At 35.2% G+C, this 23,814-nt stretch overlaps 1 protein-coding gene across 3 annotated transcripts in view; it reads right to left on the reverse strand.

The window, feature by feature from the left end:
- LOC121381252 (paired box protein Pax-6-like) overlaps positions 1-17,938 on the reverse strand; it is a 73,966-nt gene extending 56,028 nt beyond the window's left edge. Inside the window, exons 1-2 of one of the 3 annotated variants that reach the window (XM_041510490.1) lie at positions 17,583-17,938; positions 5,066-5,241 (exon numbers count right to left, since the gene is read on the reverse strand). In XM_041510490.1, the coding sequence (XP_041366424.1) occupies positions 5,066-5,078 (13 nt within the window). In that variant the 5' untranslated portion in view covers positions 5,079-5,241; positions 17,583-17,938. Of the gene's footprint in view, positions 1-5,065; positions 5,242-6,006; positions 6,210-17,582 lie in introns of those variants that run through there. The other 2 variants (XM_041510491.1, XM_041510489.1) reach the window with 2 other exon arrangements.
- Between the last annotated feature and the right edge of the window lie 5,876 nt (positions 17,939-23,814).

A 23,814-nucleotide genomic window follows, 5' to 3' on the forward strand; every position in this document is an offset into this window, starting at 1 on the left:
ATCGACAGAAAGACAGTGATGGAGTTAAAGCGAGGAGTTTACGTGTTCATGCTGTTAATTTTATTAAATGGAATTAATAAGCGTTTATGGGTTTAATAAGCGTTTATGTCACCAGTTTCTTTCACCGGTTTCAGGCGAAAAGCGTATTAAATTATTTAACGCGTAATAAAGTTTATATTAGGCTAACAAGGTGTAATATTTTATTTATAACGTAGCCGAAGGTATGGTATGTTACTACGACAACGACGATGAGGAAAACAGCAACAACAACGACGACGACGATGATAATAATATAATAATAATAATAATAATAATAATAATAATAAAAGTACTATAATATAATAATAATTTTACTTTGATTATTATAGGCTATTAACTTTAATAAATAAATAAATAAATAAATAAATAAAATAATAAAAATAATATTTAGCTTTCATAAATTGTTACCTCAACAATTATAAGATTATTAGAACCATTGCATTTGACCAACAAGCATTGCTTTATTTTTGTCGTTATTTTTCGATTTGCATCGTGCACTTGCCAAACATGCAGTTTAAATATTGTTGCCCTGTGCCCGTTTGACTTTGAGTACTTGTCTCTGTCATATGTCACCCATCATATGTCGAATTGTGTGTTACTTAGGCCATACAAAATATAATTAAAAACTCAAAACACCCCCATCACTGCTCAATCCAACCACATAAACAAAATTTCAGAAATAGTCAGTTAAAATTTCTAATTATTCCTGGTTACTAAAAAATATGTGCTATGCCTTCCAAAATATTGTTGTGTGTATAAAATGTTTTTATGGGTTGTTTTTTTTTTGTTGTTTTTTTTTAACTAAAAGTGATTATTTAATTTATGTATGCCAATTGTACGAATGCTGATACATGTATAATTAAAACAAAATTTATTCTTATTTCCTTTCCCCAGAGAAATGGGTTTATTAAAGGGGTTTGGCCTGCGTCAGTCACTTAAAATATGTTCTTTACTTTACTTTTTTCCCCGCACTGTTTTATTATGATTTGTTAAGGATAAAACAAATTTCTGCTGTCAGTATGAATTTTATTTATTGAAGACAAAACCCACATGACTTACATATTGAAATTTTGTAACAAAAATTATACATTGTATTTCTAAATTCATACTCCAATTAATGTAATAAAATATATGGAATTAACAGATATGCAATATACAAAAAAGAGAACAAAACCCCACTTATAATAAATTTCATTGATATTTTTGTGAAAATTATATTACAACAAAAATCAGTATGTTGTCTCGTACAAACCAAGACATACCAATTCTGGCCTGGTGCATATTTTCCAGAAATGGCGCAAAGCCTTTTTAGTCCGGGGGTCGTCCCCAGCGATAAAATACAGCGGGCATCATTATTCGGGGGATTTAAGCATAATTACAGTCGACTTAGTCGGGGAAACGTTCAAAATGCATGAGACAGGAGCGAAAATGAATGAAAATCTCCCCTGTCAATTACGAGACGAGAGTTTGGCATATTTTACATCAAACTGGCCATTTGTACGACCGCAGATATCCTCGCCGTGGTCAGATGTTTAGACACGCTCACTTTCCAAGATTGTGTCTGAGAAATTTATCGATGACAAGAGCACTGGAAATAATATCTGTTCAAGTTCTTGACGGCCCATTACCATTACGCAGAATTATATATCTGATAAGAAGATTCTACTAATATTATGTACACGGAGAGGAAAATATAGATAAATAAATATATAAAATAGATAGATAAATAAATAAGTAAATAAAAGTAAACAAACAACAATCGTACAAAGATATTGACAATCAACCACACACACAAACGCACACACAAGCACGCACAAGCACGCACACACACACACACACACACGTACTCTCTCCCTCCGTCCCTCCCCCCTCTCTCTCTCTCTCTCTCTCTCTCTCTCTCTCTCTCTGACACACACACACACGCACTGAAAAAGAAATTAAATATGCCTGTATATAAATTAAACAGCATTAAAGACAAATAGATATACAAACATTCTTATGCTTATTAACACACACAAAACATCACAGACAGGCAAATATTACATATATTATAAAACCACTTAATCTATCACACACAAACATAAATCTGTCTCTGTCTGTCTCTGTCTCTCATCACTCCTCCGTCACTGGTTTCTTCCCCTCTCACACAAGAGCACACACACACACACACACACACACACACGCACACACACACGTACGCACACACACACACACACGCACACGCACGCACACACACACACACACACACGCGCGTTCTAAAACCTAACACAGTACTGCTATTCCCATCAGAACATGATCATAGTATAGCTATTGTAATTCTTATTATTATTATTATTTTTTTAAATTATTAATTCACACCAAAACTGACTAAAAATGTTTTTTTTTATAGGGACCTGAAACATCCACGTAGGTTCATTATCCATGTTCAACTGTCAAAGCAAATTGTAGAAAACATTCAGTAAACATCTAATATTCTGTCGACCTAATATATTCAACACATAAATAAAGCTGATAACACCTCGTTTGACAAGCGTATAAAGAAGACAAAGTAGCTAGCAATAAATATTTCATTTCTATAGCTTTCTACAGCTACTGACCCAACTTTCTATAAACAATCACACTGTCCATTACAGATGGAGATAAGAATTGTATATTGTCATTTATTTAATGTTAATTTATTTGTGTTTTGAAAGTATTGTTCAATATAGAAGAAGATTAGAATTGTATAATGTGATTTATTTAATGTTAATGTATTTGTGTATTCAAAGTATTGTTCATTATAGATGATTATAATTTTATATTGTGATTTATGTAATGTTAATTTGTTTATGTTTTGAAAATATTTATCATCATATATGAAAATTAGATCTGTAAATTGTCATGTATTTAATGTTAATTTATTTGTTTTGAAAATATTTTTCATTATAGATGAAGCTTACAAACTGTACATTGTCATGTATTTAATGTTAATTTATTTATGTTTTCAAAGCATTGTTCATGTTGAAAGTACTGCATATATTTATTTTTCAACATGTCTTTTTAGAATTACTCCACATTGGAATATTGCAGATAATCTTTATGTCCCAATTCTATTAAAACTATTAGAAAAACATTGTTGTTTACAGAATTAAAATTATTAATAAAAAGCTAAAAGGAACCATAAAAAATATTTATATACAAAACTAATAATATTATACAAACATGGAGATTATGTAATAATTTTATGATACAATAAAGAGACAACAAAATATTAAAATTAGTTCGCATTTGTTAATAATTTTAATGATTTGTTATGGTTAGGTAATGAAGTGAAATTTACAGTAATTATTAGAAATATACATTACAAGAAAAAGAAAGAGAAGAAATAAATGAGAAGGAAGAGGAAGAAAAATAAGAAAGAAAGAAAGAAAGAAAGAAAAAAAGGTGATATAATATCTCTTGTCCAGACAACCAACATATTAACTCTTAAACTATTACGTAATATTCTGCATAATTACACGCGAATAAACATATATGAAAACTGCAGCAAGAACAAGAACGAGAAAAATAAGGAAAAGGATAAACATAAAGACATTAAATTACCCCCTCCCCACCAAAAAAAAAAAAATATCAACACCTAAGATAGTTACATGTTAAAAAAAGTAACATATGTATGATCACATGGGAATAAAGCATTTTAAAATATCACAGTTAATCTGACAGTTCTCTGTCTCCAGTGCCTCTCCACTCTATTCCTCATAAGAAGAAAAATGGAAAACGTTAAGAGTGGATGAATGTCGTGTGATTTTATCTGTTTGTGGACAATTTGTGTTAACGATTCGCTACTTGTAGTTAAGTGCGGGCGGCTATCCCCTGCTAATACAACGCCTAGTGATAACCCAGTATAATTACATCAATGGGCTAAGAGGCAAATTGGCAAAAATAAGCTGTCACAGTTAAGAATCTTGACAAGCATTCAAGTCTCGGTAACAGAGATAATTTGACTCGTCTTCAAGGGATGATAAAAAAAAAACGACTGGAAAGAGCGAGAGAGAGAGAGTGAGAGAGAGAGAGAGAGAGAGAGAGAGAGAGAGAGAGAGAGAGAGAGAGAGAGAGAGAGAGAGAGAGAGAGAGAGAGAAAGACCCGAAGGAAGGGGGGGGGGGGGGGAGGAAGAAGAGAACTAAAAAGACAGAGGTCAAAAATAATAAAAAGAAAATGAAATGAAATAAAATAGAATAAAAGCCTGTCAGAATTTGTGAGAAAAACTATTATTTACAAAGAATGTTTACAAAATAAAAATGAAAACATTATTTATATCTGTTTAAAAAATATTTTTTAGTAATAAGCATTACATAAATGATAATAAAAAATTAAAGGAAATATTAAATGTAAACACACTATGGCTTCTTACTATAAATATATATGCATACCAGTGAGTATTTACAAAATAAAAATATAAATAAACGGAGGTGTTTTCGTGTTAGCTAAATAATACATGTGTTTCTGCAATAGTTATTGTAGCATTAATGCTGAATAAATATATATTTATACAAATATCTTTTAAAGGTACTGATATATTTTTTATTTACAAGCAACAGCTAATGTTGTGACCAGCAATGTTTACTAATGATTTAATTATTATAGTAATTGAAAAAAATATTTTAGTGGTTTAAAATAATTTCAGTAGTTTCTACAATGAGTTTCTACGTAATACATTTTAGCAAACTACTTTATTTTTACAATGAAAATAAACAACAATGTGTTATTTACAAAATATTTATTTTTATATCCAATATCTTTTTATTTAATGTTATGCATATAATATGATATGAATACGTAGTAAGTTAATTTGGAAATTACTTCGAGACAATTTAAAAAAGTAATTAAACACTTTACTGAATATATCAAAATAGCATGCATGCATATCACAATAATTATAATACCCTCATTATAATCAGTGTTACAAGAATATTATAGAATATTATAATTACAAGGAAATTAGTAAAAAATACTAGTAATTAATTTTTTTTTACTGTATATACTGACCTTTAGCGGGCATTGCTTCCCGTGAATGTAAAATCTCCAGTTTGTAAACGTCTCGAAATATTCCTTAATAAAAAGGCGTTTGATTTGCACGCCACTTGTCTTTCGCCGCCCGTGTCACTATTCCTGACTTAGTACGTGCCGACCCATTCAGATTCCTCGGCCCTAAGCGTCCACTCCTGCAATGGGCAAAAAGTGAAGGACAGTTTTAGTATCTTGGACGAAATATTAACTGATTACAAATCTTAACTGTTACGTTAGGGTTAGTACACTCCAAAGCGAAACCAACTCGGCGCTGCATGCAAGCAACGCAACATGTTTTCCCGTCACTTCAGAACATGGCTGCCGATACGAAGCCGTGCTCGATCTTTTCTGCTTGCTTAATGTCGCATCATATTCGCTCCCATACAGCTCTCGTGTTTTTCCGTGTATGCGGGTATCGGGTGGCACGCCACCCCTTGCTGTGGGTCTAAAAAGGGAAGGAGCTTTAGATTCTGAGCAGGCAAATCCGTTCTCGGGTTGAAAGTACCCGAGGGTAGGAGCTAGTCAGTTGAGATAATAACCCGATTATATCAACGGGCAAGTCCCGTACGGTAAGCTAGTTTAACGTAAAGTGCTTCGCAGTCTATATGAATATTAATAACAACTACGGTTTTACGCCATGTTTACTGCACAATATAAATGTTTATATGTTGTTGTTGTTGTTGTTTTTAAAGCAACAGGCGGAGCCAGGTTCACCTCGCTTTTGTTGACAGGTATATATTCTTCGAGAAACGTGCGTTTGTTTATCTCTTGTTTACAGTCATTGCGACATTTCTGTTGACTGTAATACGAATTATAGTAACTCCTCGTTAAAAATATTTTTTTAATCAACAGAATGGACAAACAGAATGCAGAATACGCCGGCGACAAAAAGGTCAGTGATCAAATAATGATGAATTCACCTTTTAACCGAGGCCGGCTTGAAGTGACCACGAATACAGGTATGTTAGCGCTAACAGTGTCTTAGATCCACGCAGTAGGTTCCTTCGCGTCACTTAGCGGTAATTGCTGGACTAGAAAAAAAGTACAACATACACGGCAACACACTTCCTAGTGGTACTCAAGCACGCAAAATCCTCGTCCTGCGAAACACTAGCGATCCTTCAAAACGGTACCCCCTTGGAGCGAGCCCTCAAACGTATTCTGATTGGTGGGTCGGTAAACCTTCGACCCATCGCACAACACGCCCTTGGTGTAAATTTAGCAGCCCGTATACACAGCGGGGACCAATCGTTTACGCGTCGTATGTCCAACTGCCAATGGATCAGACAAGTTTCAAAACGTTTTTCAAAATCCAGAAACTTTACACGGGGCGAAAAGGATATTATATCTCTGTGTTGTTTTTCTTTCTTTCTTTCTTTCTTTCTTTCTCCCACTCCTTCTTCTTTTATTCATTACCTTTTTTCAAGCACAAGCTTCACGATTTAAAGTCATTTGAATAATACATATTCGATACAATAGGAAATGTGTAGAATTGCTGCCATGTTTTATAGAAGTGCATGGCGCAACGTTATTTGTGCAATCGTAATCGAGTACGCCGGTATAATTTTGCACGCAGGGTTAGTAGAGGCTACGATTTCCCATGAGTAATGCCATCAATGGCTTTTGAATCATTGTCGACTGGTCGGTGAATGGGGAAAAGGGTGGGTCTTTGGAGTATGGACGTCTGAATTTGGTTCATCGAAATGCATAGTTATAAATTGAGGCAATTTAATTAAGACATTTTTTTTTTTTATGCAGTAAATATGCCCATTCCGAAAGAAAGAAAAAAGCATCTTAATCGTATGGCCTAATTAATTGCACACCATTTTGACAAATGCAATACATAACATGTCCGCATTTAACGGGATTAAAACATATTTTTTTAAAAACAGTTTTCAGGCTGTTATGACGCAGAATGTGATCAGTAGATATGTAAATTTTCAAATACAGCAAGATGTATAACTATGATGTAATAAAATAATTATCAGCGGATTATTAATGTAATCACTCAGAATAGCTGTTTGATGAGCGTTTATAATCGTTTTAATGGAAATGATGTACGCGAGAGGGTGTGCTAGTGTGTGCGTGTGCGTGTACTTGCTCGTATCAATGCGTGGTGTTGTCTGTACGCACAGGTGTGTATATATACAATTGGTGTATCCGAAAACGAATCCGAAATAAAAGCTTAGCATTACAAAAACATTTTTTTTCTAAAATAGGATCCAAGCTAAACAAGTGTATTCAAAATAAAGTCCTAACAAGGTATCAAATATTTAACTCAAGCAGTGTAAATATTTCTGGATCCGAATCCTAGCAATATAACACGGACAATGCTAATATACGAACTTGTAAAATCCTATCAATATAAATGTCTAGAAAAGAGAATCCTAGCAATGCACTTTATAAATAAAACCCTGCTAATCAGAATAGAAGCAGTTGAAAACAGAATCTTAGAGTGTATACTAGTAGAAATACTAGCAATACCCGAGTTCTAGTAGAAATACTAGCAATACCCCGAGTTCTAATAGAAATACTAGCAATACCCGAGCTCTAGTAGATATACTAGCAATACCCGAGTTCTAGTAGAAATACTAGCAATACCCTGGGTCCTAGTAGAAATACTAGCAATACCCGAGTTCTTAGTAGAAATACTAGCAATTTTCGACTATCAATAAAAATGCTAGCAATTCCCGAGTCCATGTTGAAATACTAGCAATAAAATCTACAAACAAAACCCCAATAGAACCCTTGCAATTAAATAATTAGCAAATATAATCCTAGCAGTACAATCTATTAGAAATAAAATCCTGACAATCAAATCTGTAAGAAATAAAACCCTTTCAAAATAAAATACTCAAAGTTTTGCACAGTTTTGACTATTATTCCAAAAACCGAGAGTTATCGATAGGCCTGATGTAAAACTAAGAAAAGGAAAGGTATGTTTTTATGATATTTGAGCACATTTTACTATTTGGAGACCATAAGACATGTATTTCTTTGTTCAAGTACAATCTGATCTATGCACTTATCAAGGATACAAATATATGTATGTATGTATGCATGTATGCATGTATGTATGTATTAATGTATGTACTAAGGTATTTGTCATGTGGTTGCGTGATATATTACATTAATTTACAATCATATATATGTGTACATATTGTATTGCGATGAATCAGGGCACCCCAACCCTTACACGATCACAATGATCTAGGGCAATAAAAAAGAAAGAAATAAAAAAGAAAAAAAGTTTGTAAAGTCAATAAAAAGCAAGGCAGATGGCACAATAGTGCTAACGAAACACAGTGGGGTGTCCTATTCCATCAGTACATAAATATACCCGTTATAGAGAACGGAGATTTAACTTAGTGATAGACGATCTAAATGATATGCGATAAAACATCTATATTATGATATGCGATAGCACACCATTTGATAAAACATCAATATTATGATATGCGATAGCGCATCATTCGATAAAACATTTATATTATGATATGCGATAGCACATGTAGCGATATAAGCAGCTATGTTATGATATACTTTAGGACATCTGCTGATTTGTTTTTCTATTCCAACTGAGGATCCCCGATTAGTGTTTCAAAGACCATGATATGTGCTGTACTGGCATTTGGGGAAAGTGATAACATAATTTAAAACTGTTTTATTTTCCACTGAAAATAATGAATGCATGTTTAATGACACCCCAGCATGACAAACACATCGGCTATTGAGTGTCAGACTAGAGTAAGAGCGTAAATTAATTTCATTTCATTTCAACTTAATTTCGTGCTTATATCCAATTAAGGTTCAAGCACGTTGTCCTGGGTACATACCTCAGCTACCTGGGCTGTCAGTCCAGGACAGTGGGTTAGTTGGTTAGTGGCTAGTGTGAGAGAAGTGGGTGTAGTGGCCTTGAGTCCTTAAGCAGTCGCTCTGGGTTGGAGCCGGTACCGGGCTGCGAACCCTGTACCTACCAACCTGAGTGCGTAAATGATACATGGAAGAAGTCACACATTGTCGCACTATCACAGGTAACAAGAGAATTACACCTCCAATAAAATACGAAAACTACTCTTTAGTTTTTAACTGTGCCTTTTTGTCTAGTTGGAGCAAATATTACAATTTAAGAAACATTAACTTTATTTAAAAAAAAAAAAACCCAATTTACATACAAAACCTCAGTACATGAGCTAGCACGTAATCGATGAAAATATAATATGCATGTATGCATATACTGATATCCATAATTCAGACAGAATACAAATACATGCAATATGATACCAATAACTGCCAGTTATTAATACGTGAAGAACTTGAGCTGTCATTTATCATCGGAGTTAGAAAGAGGAATGATATTGATAGATGGATAAATAGATAGATTGATTGATTGATTGATTGATTGATAGATAGATAGATAGATAGATAGATAGATAGATAGATACTAGTAGATAGATAGATTGATAGATAGATAGATACTAGTAGATAGATAGATTGATAGATAGATAGATAGATAGATAGAGATGAATAAATAGAGCACATTGATTAATTAATGATCGGCTATTGGATGTCAGACACTTGGTAATTCTGACACGTACTTGTCAGAGGAAACCCGCTACATTTTTTCAAATGCAGCAAGGGATCTTTAATATGCACTTTCCCACAGACAGGAAAGCACAGATAGGTAGGTAGGCAGGCAGGTAGGTAGATAGATAGATAGTCCGTACGTACGTAGGTAAGTGGATGGATGGATGGATGGATGTGTGGATGTGTGGGAGATGATGTATGTATGTATGTATGTATGTATGTATGTATGGATGGATGGATGGATGGATGGATGGATAGAGAAAACGGAAGTAAGCGTAGACTGCCAGAGAGAAATATAAAGAATGAATTATAGAGATATAGGGAGACAGACACACACGCACACACACACACAGAGACAGAGACACACACACACACAGAGAGAGAGAGAGAGAGAGAGAGAGAGAGAGAGAGAGAGAGAGAGAGAGAGAGAGAGAGAGAGAGAGAGAGAGAGAGAGAGAGAGATGGGGGTGGGAGAAAGGAGAGAAAAAAGATAACTTGTATAACAAAGGATTAGATAATGGATACCATGTAACTAATTTTATCTAAGTATTATCTCTATGTAATAAATTCTTCTACATTTTACTACCTAAACCATTCAACGTAAAAAAAATCGCTTTTACAAGTTAGAATTTGAAGTTGTTCTAACATGAACAATTATTTTTGTAATAATATCTGTGCTAATTTAAACATCTGTCATCAGATTTTTAATACCCATTGGCCGATGTGATTTTCATGTTGGGGGTATAGTTTAACATTCATTCATTATTTACTCTACATGGTTCTATTAATATTTCGGTGGGTAATAAATATATATAAAAATATAAAAAAACCCACAAAAACAAAACAACCAAACAACCAAACAACCGACAACAAAGAAACTCTAAGAACAAAACAAAACAAGAAGACTTTTTACCTCAAGATATTTTAAATATAAAGCATTATACGGATAAATACTTTTGGAATTAACTTTAGCCGAATGATTTCAATTTTTATTTCGCCATTTGAAAGAAATAATAAATTCGTACATACAAAATTATTTTAGACCCCCAGTAAATTGATATTGAGATACTATAAAACATTACGATATCTAGAGATACATTGGTTACAGAAATATTCATAATCTAAGTAAGAAAATGTCAGCAAATTTTAATGTTAATAATGTAAAAATATTTTATTTGCCAAAAAATCTTAAAATGGCTACAAATTCAGGGTAGTCCCTTTAAAACTTTTACAAATATTTATTATTACCGTAACAATTATTAGCATAATTATAACAATTAATAATAGATTTTATGGTCGAAGAACTGCGCAACTGAACAATAGTTCATATTAATTATTCGCCTATAATGTCATACAAGACAGCGTATGCATCATTGTAGTAAAATAACTGAAATATTACACCATTTAATGTGATTGTAGTTAAGTAATTACAATGCAGCTTACATAATCCACGTAACTGCTGGAACAAAGGCCTTCCTAAAACGTGTTACCAAAATGTTTTAGCCTAGAACTAAAACTACACTTTTTATTTACTCATGTTTAGTTATAGTTACTAGACTGCATAATGATATGCTGTTACTAGACTGGTCTCCCGCCATGATTAGTTGATTACGTTATTTCATATATGATAATAGGCGTAATATCAAATCAGCTGTACAAGAGAATTTTCCAGGCATGTCCTGCTCATATAACAGATGTCTCTTAAAGTTAGATATTTCTGATGTGTTCTGCTGTATTCGGTTACATTTGGTTTTTTGAAAGTCTTAACAAAAAATGTAATTTTTAAATTTTGTAAATATAAAACACAGCATCGTAAAAAAAAAGATACGTTTTAAAGACTAATTTTATTTTATTTTATATAAATGTTCAATATTTAAAATTCGACTGTTAAAGAAGAAACGAATTGAAAAACACATTTTGAAAAGCCTTAAATCTTAGTTTTTAAATATTCGGAATTTGAAATTAGAGTAGTCGAATTACTGGTTGTTCTATCTGTATAACAAATTGATTCCAATGATTGAAAACTTCAAGAAAACATTAAACTTATTTCAAGCGAATAAGACAAATTATGTACCTATGTTGTTTTTTTTAGCAAAGATTTAGTATTTTCTAGAAAAAATGTATTCGAGATTTTTAGAATTTTTAAAACACCTTTTACCCCTGTCAACGACACCATTTAACATCAAAGACCCTGCCGACCAACAAGAAGCCTGAAATAATCGATGAATTGTGTAACATTCTTCAGAATATAGATTTTCATTCAAATAATAGAAAAAAGGTACTTAACTGACAGTAGCTTATTAATGTGGCAACTTTTGCAACACTTCGTACATATTTAAACAGAAATAATTAGCTCAGAAAACAATATCAATTACCCGTATCACTTATTTAACAATACACACTATTAAACTATTAATATATATGACACATTATAGCTTTTAATAGCCGTATATATTAATAATAAATGAATGAATGTGGAAATGTCTTAAGAATTTTAGTGGCATGCTGCATTGACGATATGCGTGTTTTGTAAAAATAGCTGATATCATTTTTGGTTTCAGTGTTCAGCGAAAGGTTACTCTGACATATTAGTGTACATAGATTGACTTAGGCGTATAGACATTTTAAAAATTAATGTTGTAAAGCTTATCGTTAATTTTATTTCAGTAATATTAACAATAAACAAAATAGCCGCGCATCCAAACAATTTTAATAGAGGGGGCCCAAAACTCGTTGTTGTTTTTGAAAATAGAATTTAAAGGTCCTTGTCAGGAGGACGGGATAACTTTGCATTGTTTGTGTGTATTCTGTAATATATATTGGTTGACCAAAAATAGGGGGTGGGCTCCTTGTCGCCCCCCCCCCCCCGTCTGAATCCGCGCCTGCAAAGTGATTCTTTCCCAGGCAGTATTGCCGAAAGTCGCAGATTTTTTTAACAATCGAAGTATATTTATAATTATGATATATTTATTAATTCATGTTACTGGCTTATCAGTGAAACATACTTTATAGATAAAGAACAGTTATACATTTTAAAACGACCACCATTATACATAGAAATTAATATCGAAACCATTCCAATCATTCCACGACTGCTAAGACACAACTAATATATAGTTTTTATTTCATTTATTTCTTCTCATTTTACACATTTCCCCCTGATTAACATCAAACTGATTAAATTTTACAAATGGAAATATAATTATTATCGATCGTTTTACGAGTATGATGAAAAGAGCGTCGTACGCTAAAAATCTAACGATTTTTATTTAAAATTTCACATCAATATATTATGTTTGGAACTAAGTACTGAAGACAGCAATATTCAGATACACAAACGTCTCGTAAAACATAAATTTTAAATTGTTGTATACCATGTTTGTTACTACTGCAAGTTACTACATGCTAACGAGCCTTACTGAAACAGGTAAAGCAATAGCATAAACCACCCATAAAACATCATAAAATTAAAAAAAGATATTCAATAGTGTCATCATATTTTATGTAATATTAAAGACTGAAACATGTGGTTGCCATTTAACTAACTAAAAAAGGGGATAAAGCATGAACCCATCCCGTCTGAACATAAAAACACTATACTATTTAAATGAATGATTTTTAATTGTGTGTGTATGTGTGGATGAGGTATTTAATTATTATATTTGACCATGTGTGCATTTTCATTAATTATAATATATAAAGATACAATTACAGTTGTGGTGTCTAGCTTTAACTGAGGTAACAATAAAAGGAATATATTAAATACTTTTCTGTCAACCACGGGTTTTTTTCTCTGTCCCCCCACAGAGCAAGGAAACCAAGCCATTGATAATACATCGCGGCAGATGTGGAGGCGCCATTACACCAGCGAAAAACTTGTCAAAACGCTGCGAGCGTGGAAGCTGTTGCGAGATACAAAACGTGTAATATTTTTTACCGGGTGAGAATTGTAGGCCGAGTTATTCCGAACACTGCCTCCGGGGCTTGGCGGAAACTAATGATTGACTCGGTAACAAAACAGGGGTGTTCATTCATCGGTACTTAGTGAGATTAGCGACTCTCTTTGCAAATGGCATAATTGTCCAAATTAAGGTTTATATTCTCTAGGGGTCACACAAGGATTTCTCACAAAAGACCGATATAATAATTAGCAAGCGACATGGAAATGTAAAACATGTTTGGTAATGTTGCATACACAAAAACCGACTTGCGTTTTCACTTTCTTTGCTTTTGTTTATTATAATTATTACGTGGGGCGCAAGGTTATAGAATTTGTAAATAATATTGGAAGCTGTTGTTAGAAATGTACATACTCACAAATGTAAATAAACACTTTTTTTTATTTTAGCAAAAGAGACAAATTTCAAGAGCAAATGCAGCTTTAAACTTTATGTTAAATTATCATAATTGTTATTCAGCTACATATTTCAGTGTTAAAATTCTATTCCATCTTCCCCGGCTGGCACTTGTTTGACATTAATTTCCAGCTACATCTGTTTTTAATGTAATTAATTCTATCGAAGGAGTGTAGTTTTAAAAGTGTACCTAGAGAAATAAATGACACGATAATATTTTTGGCTTTATTTAAAAATATTTTTTTTACTGCCAAACTATTTTGTAACTTACAGATTCCTTTTCGGTTAGGACATAAGAGACATATAGACCTATATTTAATGATTCTGACATTTTTATAAAACATCAGAAACCTAGGCCTATACAAAATGATTATGGTATGAACAGTGAAGTGGGAATAATTTCATTCCATAATGCAGGGTCGTGCCGTGTCTAATGTAACTAGAACAGGGCGAGTTAGGCAAAAAAAGCACTTTTAAACTAAAAGGGGTAGGACAACTACACTCCCCACCCCCGCTTCCGCCGCTAGTTTCGACCCTGGTAGCGCCGTATTCCACGTTTGTGTTTTAAACACCATGTGCAATATTAATCACTTGATACCATGTATATCAGTGGAAATCAGTGTTTTCGCATTTAAGAACCTGTGTTTGTTGTTAAATACATATGGAAAGTAAGCGAAACGGATGATATCTCTTTGCATTTATTTACCATTGTATTTTTTTGTATTGTGCGTATCACTGTATCTTAATACACATGTATTTATTTATGCTAGCGCCTGTATGCATGTGTTCAAAGGCCACTTGGCCTAGTGCAATAAAAGTATTTATCTATCTATCTAGTTTAGATAAGTCGCCAAATATATATTATTTCGCAGGAATGCACATGACGCCATTGTTATTCTAATTATTAATTATATATCACGCAGAGCAATAAGGAAATATCCGTTTCCCGTCAGTTATTTTACAATGCAGGTTACAGATGTTATTAGATATGATTTTAATAAATTACATGGAAACACTCACATGCATTTTATGCTATTAATATCTCGAGAAGTGCAAATATAGATCAAGAGAAGTGCAAATATACAGAAATTTGAATTCTTTGGTAACAGTCTGGGTAAATAAAACAAGCAATATGCTTTGAAAGATCTCGCAAACGGAGAACTTAAATAAAGTTGTAAAACAGATAACATTAAAACAGTATACTTGTGTTGCTTGTAACGTTAATTCATCTAACATTTACAAAACAAAGAATAAAAGAAAGACATTTTCATGTTACAAGAAAATAGTTTTCACCTTTAATCATATTGGGACGAATTTACCAAACCTCTTTATGTCTTACGCGCGTGTAACTACATACATTTACAATGCTTAAACACCTGTTTACGTCGTACGCGCGTGTAACTACAAACATTTACAATGCTTAAACACCTGCGTTTAAGAAAAACGGGCTTCGTAAATTCTACTCGTTATTTTTAACAATGCATTGCTATTATTTTATATTATTTAGGAACAAACTCATGCAAAGCTTTGAACTTTATTTTAAATGTACATTTAATACTAGAACTAAGTTGCAGCTCTTTTTCATATAATAAATAACAAGTTTCAAATGTGCCAGAGGATTTTAATACACGTCAAGTGTTTTAACTTATTTCGCAGAAAAAACTAACGCTAAAAGAATGATACATTAAATTAAATACCAAAGACAGTACGTATAATCGGAATCTGAAGATATATTATTGTGTTTACTAACTTACCGATAAATAAAATTATATTACTCACAAATTATTTATATGTTTTCCACTTCGAAGAAAACTGGTCTTATTATTATTATTATTATTTTTAACTCAAGTCGTTTGTAATCTAGATTTCTAAATTACTCACACTAAAAATCCTCGAAAACCAGTTACATTGCCTATCAACACATACAGCATGCATAATGCACCCAACAAATTAGTTTTTTTTTATCTGCAATCGAAAAGAGAAATTCTATTGTTCATGGAGAAGGTGAACTATAAAACCTCTTACCCTCAAGCCAATAATTCGAAATCCGGCTTTCTCCTGGCACAGGGCTAATGCGTAACCGCGAAGGGGATTTCGACTCGGCAAATGGACGATTTGGACGCTTATGTTTCATATCAGGTGTATATTATTCTCCGAGATAGAGAGATAGTGATCGAGATGAATGATTTGTGTCAATTTTACGGGACAAAAGCCACGACCATACCCTAAGGGGTCCACGTCGTCACTGACTTGGGGATATGCGTACTTGGAGATAGTCCCTGAGATTGTAGATTGTGGAACTTCCCCCCTTGGCAAAAGCACCAAGGTCTTTTAAGATGTAGCGACAAAACTTAGAGTCGCCCGCTTGTTGAGAATATTGTCATACAGACTTCACGTAGACTGATACATGTGTTTTGAGGTCGCCTTATCTACATGGATGTGTTTATATCATGTTAAAAATAAAGGTTAGAACACAGGAGACAGAAGTTGAGAGAATCTAGATGATAAAATAATGAATAAATTTCTTGATAAAGAGCGGATACTGTGACTGTAAAGGGTAGATAATATACATTATCAAAATAAGTGCAAAATGGCTTTGAGGTCTGTCATGAATGGAACTTTGCTAAAACAAAAATGTAGCAGGTTTCCTCTCAAGACTATGGATCAGAATTATGAAATGCTTGACACCCAATAGCAGATGAATAATTAATCAATGTGCTCTAATGGTGTCGTTAAATAAACACAAACGATATTTTAGCTTAGCTAAAAAACTGAAATAAAGTTATCACTATCGTAAGTATGGTTCTAAAGAAAGCAAAAATTATTTCCATTTGTATTAAAGTAAAAACAAAATTGGGCGAGGGTTTTTTGTTAATCTTTTTAGCAGCTTGACTACGGCTCTTCAGGGGCGTAATAAAAATAAAGTGGGTTGGGGGTAAATACAAACAAACATTATTTAGTGCTAATATTTATGTTATATGCTGCTAATTGTTTTATAAACAAATGAATTACAATTAAAAAAAAATTATATAACAATGTTAAAGAAAATCTCAACAACAATGTAGCAAAATCTTTTAAATATTGATGTTATATAATGTGAACACCACGAACTACATCTTAATGCCTGAGTAACGGTATAAGCTTATCTGCACAATGCCTGCTTGGATGCGATTTCCAGCGCCCTGTGTAGACGGTGTCAAAGACAAGTGACCCTACATTCGATTCATTAAATTTGCCAACAATTTGGCAGTATTCCGTGAATCGCAATTAGATGCGTGGTCGCCCCGAAGCGTGTGCAGTGTTCGGAGACAACGTTAGAATTAACGTAGACATATTTTATGCAGTACGTCTGATTAGGCAAGCAGTCGAGTGAACGCGATGTAAAAACCATCACCGACTATAAAACATTTCTTTTCACATCTCACGAATGTATGTATGCATATATATATAGATATACAGATATGTATAACACTGACTCGTTAAAGATTTTACCATAAACGATTTAACAATTTCGTAAAGCTGATATAGTTGTGTGTTTTTTGGTTTGTACTTACCTACAGATAGATGTAGAAGTTTTCAGAAAATATTGTCTATAACGGCGTTTTAGTATCCAAGGCTTTTTGTCGTCGTCGTCGTTGTTGTTGTTGTTGGAAAAGAGTATGTGACAGACGAAAACACAGAAACGGCCAAGTCGTTGTTTACGGCAAACTGGCTTCCAATTAATTCGAATTCACAAGAGAGAATGGTCAGGTTAATTTTTTTTTTAAACTAAAAACTTTTTTCTCTTCTTCTTCTTAGTTCTTACGGTCGAGACTTTTTCAACATCACAGAGCGAAAAAAGAATGACAATTCACGTGTTAAAGTCTCAATTTCATCAGCATTCCGTTGCAATGACTTGGAAAGTCTTGGTTTGTCGAATAAACCCACTCGTCAATATAAAATCACTGTCACTACACCAAACGCATGTTTGCTAAAAATAAAAATAAAACCGAACTCCGCCTCTTTGTGGGCGGGGCTTAACCGTTTCCCCCCCCATGTCGCTTACTAAACATCCGTCACAGCTTCGGGGCTGACCGCACGGAGGCCACGAAACTAAATACAGCGTCAGATTCTCCGTATCGATTGCACTGCCGCCGCGTGCATAGGTTGTTCGTAGCGGTGATGTCACGCGTCTGTTAAATCCGGGCTTCATTTGTTTAAAAAGGGGCGTGGCCTTCCGAAAGCTCGCTATGCCGTCATTGGCGGTAGGTGGATCGATGCGCAGCGCACTTGACGGCTAACGAACAGACGGCGGCGATAATGAGACAGCCTCCCCGCGGTCCCGACTGTCAGTCACCTGTCACCGATGACAACCGGAATAAAGCGACGCTCCTCGGAAAGACTCGACGCATGTCGCGATCATCGCACAGTAAAACCGTGACAATAAAAATACCTAATTGGGCAAACGTGCCGTACGTAGTCAGTCGTAGTGCTAACCGTTCGCACCGACCTCGGCGGTGTCGTGGTTTTAAGCCATCGGACTACAGGCTGGTAGGTACAGGGTTCGCAGCCCGGTACCGGCTCCCACCCAGAGCGAGTTTTAACGACTCGGTGGGTAGGTGCAAGGCCACTACACCCTCTTCTCTCTCACTAACCACGAACAAACTAACCCCTAACTCACTGTCCTGGACAGACAGCCCAGATAGCTGAGGTGTGTATCTAGGACAGCGTGCTTGAACCTTAATTGGATATAAGAACGAAAATAAGGTCACAGTGTTCAAAATCTACTACCACATATTAAGCAAGAGTTGCAAGAAAGACTAACTAAAGAGCGACAACAGAATATTTGCTATTGCTTGATTTGTATCGGGAGAGGCTGGGAGGGGGGGGGGGGGGGCTAAAGAAAACCGGTGTTTGGCCCCTTGCTACGCTCCGTCTTTCTGAATATACTCGTGAGGCGTTGTTTTTCAGCCCCGGGGCTTTAACGATCGAATAAATACCTGCCTAAAAGAAGATAGCGATCGTGATTCTTGGTGGCCGAGTGTGTCCGCTGGTTAATGTGACGTCACACTGGTCAGCGTCGATTGTGACGACATGTTAGGTACAATTGCTACATGGGATTACAATGGTCATAATACTTGACAACCATTCCAATTTTACAAGTCTGTTTTAAAAATAAATATATAATATGGCCGTACCTGGACTTAAAGAAATAAGGGCTGCGGATGGGGAGGGGCTGTAAACGGTGAGACAGGGCAGCACAAAGGGGCACTTCTAAACTAAGAAGAGAACTGTTTCATATTTTTTCTGACATTAAATTATGTTCTCTGCATTCGCCCTTCGCTAAGTACGGTCCTGAATAAATAAATAAATAAATAAATAAATAAACGAATAAATGAATAAATAAACAAATAAATAAAAAAAGTTTGTTTTGTTTAACGACACCTCTACAGCACATTGATTTAATAATAATCGGCCATTGGATGTCAAACATTTGGTAATTTTGACATATAGTCTTAGAGAGGAAACCCGCTACATTTTCCCTTTAATAGCAAGGGGTCTTTTATATATAAAAGCACCATCCCACAGACAGGATAACACATACCACGACCATTCATATACCAGTCGTGGTGCACTGGCTGGAACGATCCCAATAGGCCCACCGACGGAGATCGATCCTAAACCGACTGCGCATCAAATAAATAAAGCAATCCACAAAACGATAAGTTTAATTTCGCGATGACAAAACTATAATATTATATATGAAAAAAATGGTAGGTCATTACAAGAAAAAAACAAGAATGTATAATAACAAGATAACAGTAAATAATAAATATTTTAGAATATAAAGAAAACAGAAATAGAATATCCAGTAGATCAATACATTAATCGCAAGTTTCGGAGGCGGGGGTGGGGATGGGAGTGGGGGTAACTGTGCGCACCAGTATGACCATCCTCGGCCTGCAGCCATGCTTACCATACACGTACGGGCTCCAATTTTTGTAAGGGGGGGGGGGGGGGGGGGGGGGGGGGGGGCAGACTGGTTTTAGCCCGAATTAAGCTAAACTGCCCGAATCTGGATAACAACATTTATTCATATTAGCATTACTGCCAAACAGCCATAAAGGCATTTTTATAAAGTTTACAACTATTTGTGCGGGTAGAATGATGGAAATACACGGCAAAAAGGTATCAGGTTATCACATTTTGTCCGAATATCTCTAACTTTTTTGCCCGAATTTAGAGGATTTGCTCCAATACTCTCTCCCCTCTCTTCCGTCTCGTACGTTTATGACGCTTTATATAAGGTTCCAGTAGCGGCTCCCACCCAGAGTGAATTTTAACAGCTCGGAAGTTAGATGGAAGACTACTTCATCGACTTCTCTCACAACAACTACTGACGGTTAATCGCCGTGATAGAGATAAACAGAGACACACACACACAGAGAGAGAGAGAGAGAGAGAGAGAGAGAGAGAGAGAGAGAGAGAGAGAGAGAGAGAGAGAGAGAGAGAGAGAGAGAGAGAGAGAGAGACAGAGAGACAGAGAGAGAGAGAGAGAGAGAGAGAGAGAGAGAGAGAGAGAGAGAGAGAGACCGGAACACCGACAGACAGAGACACAGACAGACAGAGAGAGAGAGAGAGAGAGAGAGAGAGAGAGAGAGAGAGAGAGAGAGAGAGAGAGAGACAGAGAGAGAGAGAGAGAGAGAGAGAGACAGAGAGAGAGATAGAGAGAGAGAGAGAGAGAGAGAACAGACAGAGACAGAGAGAGAGAGAGAGAGAGAGAGAGAGAGAGAGAGAGAGAGAGAGAGAGAGAGAGAGAGAGAGAGAGACAGAGAGACAGAGAGAGAGACAGAGAGAGAGAGAGAGAAGAGAGAGGCCGAATATTTTAGAGACAGAGAGAGAGAGAGAAAGAGAGACAGAGAGACTGAGACAAATAGAGAGAAGAACAGAGAAAATATAAAAAAAAGAAAAGAAAACAGACAGAGACAAATAATAGAAGACAAAAAACACAAGTCATGCACCCAGGGCAGCGTGCTTGCATCTTAACTGAATATATACTGCATATGTAAAAAAAATAACTAAAAAAAATATAACTAAAAACATAAATAATGAATAAATGAACCACATGCACTAATACAAAAGGAACATTCTGTATCAGCCCTGTACATCCATTTTAAAATATTCATCAGACACCAATACCATATTGTTTTGTATCATTGGATCACTTATATATAACATATCGCTGAAAGATTAAACATAGAAGCATTGTGATTTGATTTCACCGAAGGAACTGTTCTTTGAATATACTCCGGAAAAAAGAAATGAAAGCACACACGCGCACGCGCGCACACACAGTCACGCGCGCACACACACACACACACACACACACACACTCACACAAGCGCGCGCGCGCAAGCACACACACGCACATACACATGTACAAATACACGTGCGCACGCACAAAACTATTTTTACGCACAACAAACCACCCATAAAAGAAAGGCAATATTCAAAGGTAAAAAAGTAAAACAAACCAAGAATACCCCACCACCACCACCACCACCACCACCACCACCAAAAACCACGTCAGCACAGAATCACTATCACCATCCACGGGCCGAATTTACAAACCCCGTTTTAGACGTACACGCGGCGTTAAACTAGAAAACATTTACAATGCTTAAACATCTGCGTTTAAGAAAAATAGGCTTCGTAAATTCGGCTCTATATGTTCGCATGTCAGCACTGCGCCCTGGGTACCACCACAGCAGCAACAACGGCAACATCAGCAACAGGAGAAGTAGCAACAAAACAACAACAAAAGATTATATATTGTAGGCTGAAGAAAGCAACACGGCCATATAGAAATCATAAACTCAGAATCCACCTGAATGTACCATTTTGTATTGCGATTATTACAAATGAATTTATTTTAGTTTTAGAGTTTGCTTGCAAATGTAATACATGCAGTTGTTTACGTCCCTTGACAATGTCTGTGTTACAGACCATATTTTATTTAATATTTCTATTCAGTGTTCAGTAGAACATAAAATCATAAATCGATTTACTAATTCATTTATTTCTATTAATACACATATTGGGAATGAAAACAGACCCACCTAAAAGGTGATCATCCCTCGTGGCCCAAGTGTATGATGGGTCTGGAAAAAAAAAATCCATGGAAGATTAAAACATTATAATAAAATTATCATATAATATTTCCAAACATAAAATATAATTTGGTAAAAGTTTTGGTACTAATTGAATAATTAATTATCCCCTAGGCACCCTTATTATGAGGATCCTGGTCGGCGCTTTTGAAGATGATAAAACCAAATGTAATGCTACCGTGTCTGTTTTAAGTTGTGGAATATTACTTTTTTTCCCCAAGAATCAGAAATAAATGTGGTGTGAGACCAAGTTACTAAATGTTTACTTTAGTGTTAACTGCATTTTGCTAATGTCTGGTAATTATTTCTATAATAGTTGGCTTGAAAAAATAGGTATCAAAACACATTTTTAAGAAAACAAGTCAAATGATGAAATCGTATTTGCAAAAAGTCGGGTTCAAGATGACCGTCCAGAAAGATGGTTTCACAAACGGATTTTGTGGAAACAACGTATGTTTAAAAGCAGACAAGGTTCTAAAACTGTTTTCAGATCTGCTATTAGAAACAAAAAGGTAGGAAGTTACTTCTAAGACTGTAAAGAATAACCGATGATTAACAAATTAATGTGCTCTAGTGATGTCGTTAACCAAAACTATCTATTTGTCCCCCCCCCCTCTCTTTCTGTTTCTCTCTATCTGTCTCTCTCTGTCTCTGTCTGTCTGTCTCTTTCTCTATCTCTGTCTCTCTGTCTCTGTCTCTGTCTCTCTCTCTCTCTCTCTCTCTCTCTCTCTCTCGCTCTCTCTCTCTCTCTCTCTCTCTCTCTCTCTCTCTCTCTCTCTCTCTCTCTCTCTCTCTCTCTCTCTCTCGTCTGTCTGTCTGTCTGTCTGTCTGTCTGTCTGTCCTGTCTGTCTCTCTGTCTCTCTGTCTGTCTGTCCGTCTCTCTCTGTCTCCCTCTCTTGCTCTCGTCTCTCTCTCTCTCTCCTCTCTTGCTCTCTCTCTCTCTCTCTCTCTCTCTCTCTCTCTCTCTCTCTCTCTCTCTCTCTCTCTCTCTCTCTCTCTCTCTGTGTGTGTGTGTGTGTGTGTGTGTGTGTGTGTGTGTGTGTGTCCATTTAACTGTTTCCATCTCACTATTTTACCGAAATTTTAAAATACCCCATTAAATCATTAATTAATTTATACGATTTATTGTCTTGTCAGTGACACAACAATTTCCTTAAAAACAGAAACAACAGAGGAATGGTATTATGACTTGCCACGCTTGTGAAATTCAACAGTGAAATTGGCATCCTCGTTTTGAGCATTTGCATACACCCATTTTCTCGAGCGTGTCAAACTGTGATAGTTTTTGTCACATTAGTTAAACTGATAGAGACAAATGCCTGTCCCGAGAATGTAAGACCCGCCCATTTTGAGAACTACTTTCCCAACCACGCCCATTAAATGTGACCACGAGTGTTAAAAAAAAATCTGCGCCAGACAAAAACTGAACGTAATATATTACATTATTTCCAATCACGAGCGAAAAATGGAGTGAAAAAATCGCGTTTTACGGAATTTTAACCAAATACAATGAACAACTGAAGCCGAATGTCTTGAGATCTAAATTTTATGGCTGATTCCAGCGCTTTTACGATAAGACCCGGGATGAGTCAAGATTTTATACAGCTTGGCTCACAGCGAAGAAATTCTCCTTCCG

Source organism: Gigantopelta aegis, chromosome 9, assembly GCF_016097555.1.
Source record: "Gigantopelta aegis isolate Gae_Host chromosome 9, Gae_host_genome, whole genome shotgun sequence".
Lineage (NCBI taxonomy): Eukaryota > Metazoa > Mollusca > Gastropoda > Neomphalida > Peltospiridae > Gigantopelta > Gigantopelta aegis.